Below are 2,597 nucleotides of genomic sequence, written 5' to 3'. Positions count from 1 at the left end.
AATGCTTCAAAGAAAAGGGGAAATGTTGTGTCTGCAGAGGCAATGTGTAACCACTAGATGGCAGTGAAGAAAGGAGAAAGAGGAGAGTAGTAAAGGAGATGAAAAAGATACACACTCATGTCTGTGCTTGCTTCTTGATTGAATTAGAACACTTTCAAACATCACACACACACACAAACAAACAATGTGCCTTTTCATTTTGCTCCATTACCAAAGGAATTTTAAAGGGTTCATATGATGCTGCTAAAATTAACATTTTGTGTATTTGGTGTGATGATATGTGTTTATGTCGTTTAAGGTTCAAAAAACATTATTTGTCACATACATTATTGTTTCTCCTCTATGATCTGTCATTCTGAAACAAATCAATTTTAACAAAGCTCATCATTCTGAAAAGTGAGGTGTGCTCTGATTGGCCAGCTAACCAGTGCATTGTGATTAGCCGAATACCTCAGGTGTGTGACGGAAATGTTACTACCCTTATCATATTGTGATGTCATGTCCGGGAGTGACAAGACCAAAATATCCAATGGGGACATATTTAAGGATTATGGATTATAAGGATTTTTAAATGATTTAGGATTTTTTTTATTTATTTTTTTACATGTTACGCTGCATCGTACCGCTTTAACATAAAACCGTGTCTGTATTTGTGATCAGAGAAACGACCAACAACAAGTGCTACTCTACACTGCTCAAAACTCACGTTTGAATCATTAGTGGCAAATCCTTTAAATATGTAACCGTACTGGTTGTCAGAACAGAACAGCCAGCATTGTAGTCTAGTCTCCCAGAATCACTTTAAGTGTCCAAATACACTACTTGTTACCACAATGTGGGAAGAAGAACATTGATAATTTGAACATTTCACTTTAGTTTTCATGCTAATAATCATGAACTATCATTATCAAGAATTTATTTGGCTTTTATATTATTATGGTAAAAGTCATTTTGGTTAATTTAATTCTGTTCAGTAGCAGTAGCAGTACTGTTTGATAGGGGTGCAATAATAAGAACTACTTACACATATTGATGTTTCACACATGATTAGTTTATTAAACATTCAAACAAAGACTTCATCCTTTTCATTGCAAAAATCACTTAAAATTTGCAATTATGGAGTGGATCCATGGAAGATGGATCTTTGCATAAACTTCAGGTTGTTTAAGACTGTTGCAGGCTGTTGGGTCACCATAGGAAGTGACACCGACTGCAGTGTCTCCACAAACCAAAGGACCTCCTGAATCCCCCTGTGGAGAAACACAGATCAATGACTAAAGTGATACTTCTCACTATGGATGGTCTCTAACTGATATTGTTTTTACTTACGGTACAGCTTCCTCCATGGCCGTGGACACATATCATCTGTGAGGCTGAGTAGAAGTCCTTCCATTTATTTTTGCATTGTGTGTTATTCATGATCTTTACATCGACTTCCATAAGAAGATTGCTTTTTCCCCCATTTAATCTCAGTTCTCCCCAGCCGGCAACACTGCAGACAGAATCAGCTTTGATGTCTCCCTCTTGTGTTGGTATGGAAATCTTATTGACAATCTTGTTTTGTTCGACTTCTTTCTCTAACTGTAATGCAGTAACATTATCATCATTAAAAGAAAGGCAGAATCATATATTATCTCACAAGTAATTGTTTTAATACCAGTCATTTGAACTACTGTTACCCTCAAAAGCATAATGTCATTCAGAAAAGTTTGATTGTTAAAGTCTGGATGAATGTGGTATGAATTCACTCCAATGCGGACGGACCCTTTATCATTTTTTAAGTCATGTGCACCAACCACAGCTGTTAGCCCCTTATTACTGTGTAAGAAAATATTGTTAGTATAATGAACAATGGCATCATTATAGAAGTTTATTTATTCTCATTATTATTATAATTATTGCAGTTCATACTAAATTGCAGTCTTACTTGCAATGTGCAGCAGTCAAGACAAACTCATCAGAAATGAGGAATCCACCACACAAATGTTTAAAGTACTTCTGAAGAGAAACCATGTAAGGTCTGGAGTGGGGTTTTGCTTCTGTGCCGTTCACTATACCCACATTCACACGAGCTGAGAAAGAGAGAGAACTATTAATCAGCTTATTCAGTGCATACCAGTTAGTATAATATACTGTTATACAATGAGTCTCACCAGTGAAGGTCAGATGTGGCAGAAGAGAGACCAGCAGGAGCAGAGAGATGATGGTCATTTTGGGGAAGTCGTGGCCTAATGGTTAGAGCGTCTGACTCCCAATCGAAGGGTTGTGAGTTTGAGTCTCGGGCCGGATGGAATTGTGGGTGGCGGTAGTGCATGAACAGTTCTCTCTCCACCTTCAATACCACGACTTAGGTGCCCTTGAGCAAGGCATCGAACCCCCAACTGCTCCCCGGGCGCCGCAGTATAAATGGCTGCCCACTGCTCCGGGTGTGTGCTCACAGTGTGTGTGTGTGCTCACAGTGTGTGTGTGTGTGTCTTCACTGCTCTGTGTGTGTGCATTTCGGATGGGTTAAATGCAGAGCACAAATTCTGATTATGGGTCACCATACTTTGCTGAATGTCACTTTCACTTCACTTCGTCATCATGAACACAATGAA

General features: G+C 38.7%; 1 protein-coding gene across 1 annotated transcript; it reads right to left on the bottom strand.

Moving 5' to 3' along the window:
* Nucleotides 1–1,014: 1,014 nt before the first annotated feature.
* Nucleotides 1,015–2,220, bottom strand: LOC113093748 (duodenase-1-like). Its single transcript, XM_026259299.1, has 5 exons — nt 2,154–2,220; nt 1,928–2,072; nt 1,680–1,818; nt 1,330–1,581; nt 1,015–1,250 (listed from the first exon to the last, which is right to left on the bottom strand). The coding sequence occupies exons 1-5, from the start codon at nt 2,209–2,211 to the stop codon at nt 1,098–1,100; spliced, it is 747 nt and encodes a 248-aa protein (XP_026115084.1). The 5' UTR covers nt 2,212–2,220; the 3' UTR covers nt 1,015–1,097.
* Nucleotides 2,221–2,597: the final 377 nt, after the last annotated feature.

Source organism: Carassius auratus, unplaced genomic scaffold (assembly GCF_003368295.1).
Source record: "Carassius auratus strain Wakin unplaced genomic scaffold, ASM336829v1 scaf_tig00215116, whole genome shotgun sequence".
Classification (NCBI taxonomy): Eukaryota; Metazoa; Chordata; class Actinopteri; order Cypriniformes; family Cyprinidae; genus Carassius; species Carassius auratus.
Note: the sequence above shows the minus strand (reverse complement) of the source record. Positions and strands in the feature narration are given on the sequence as shown.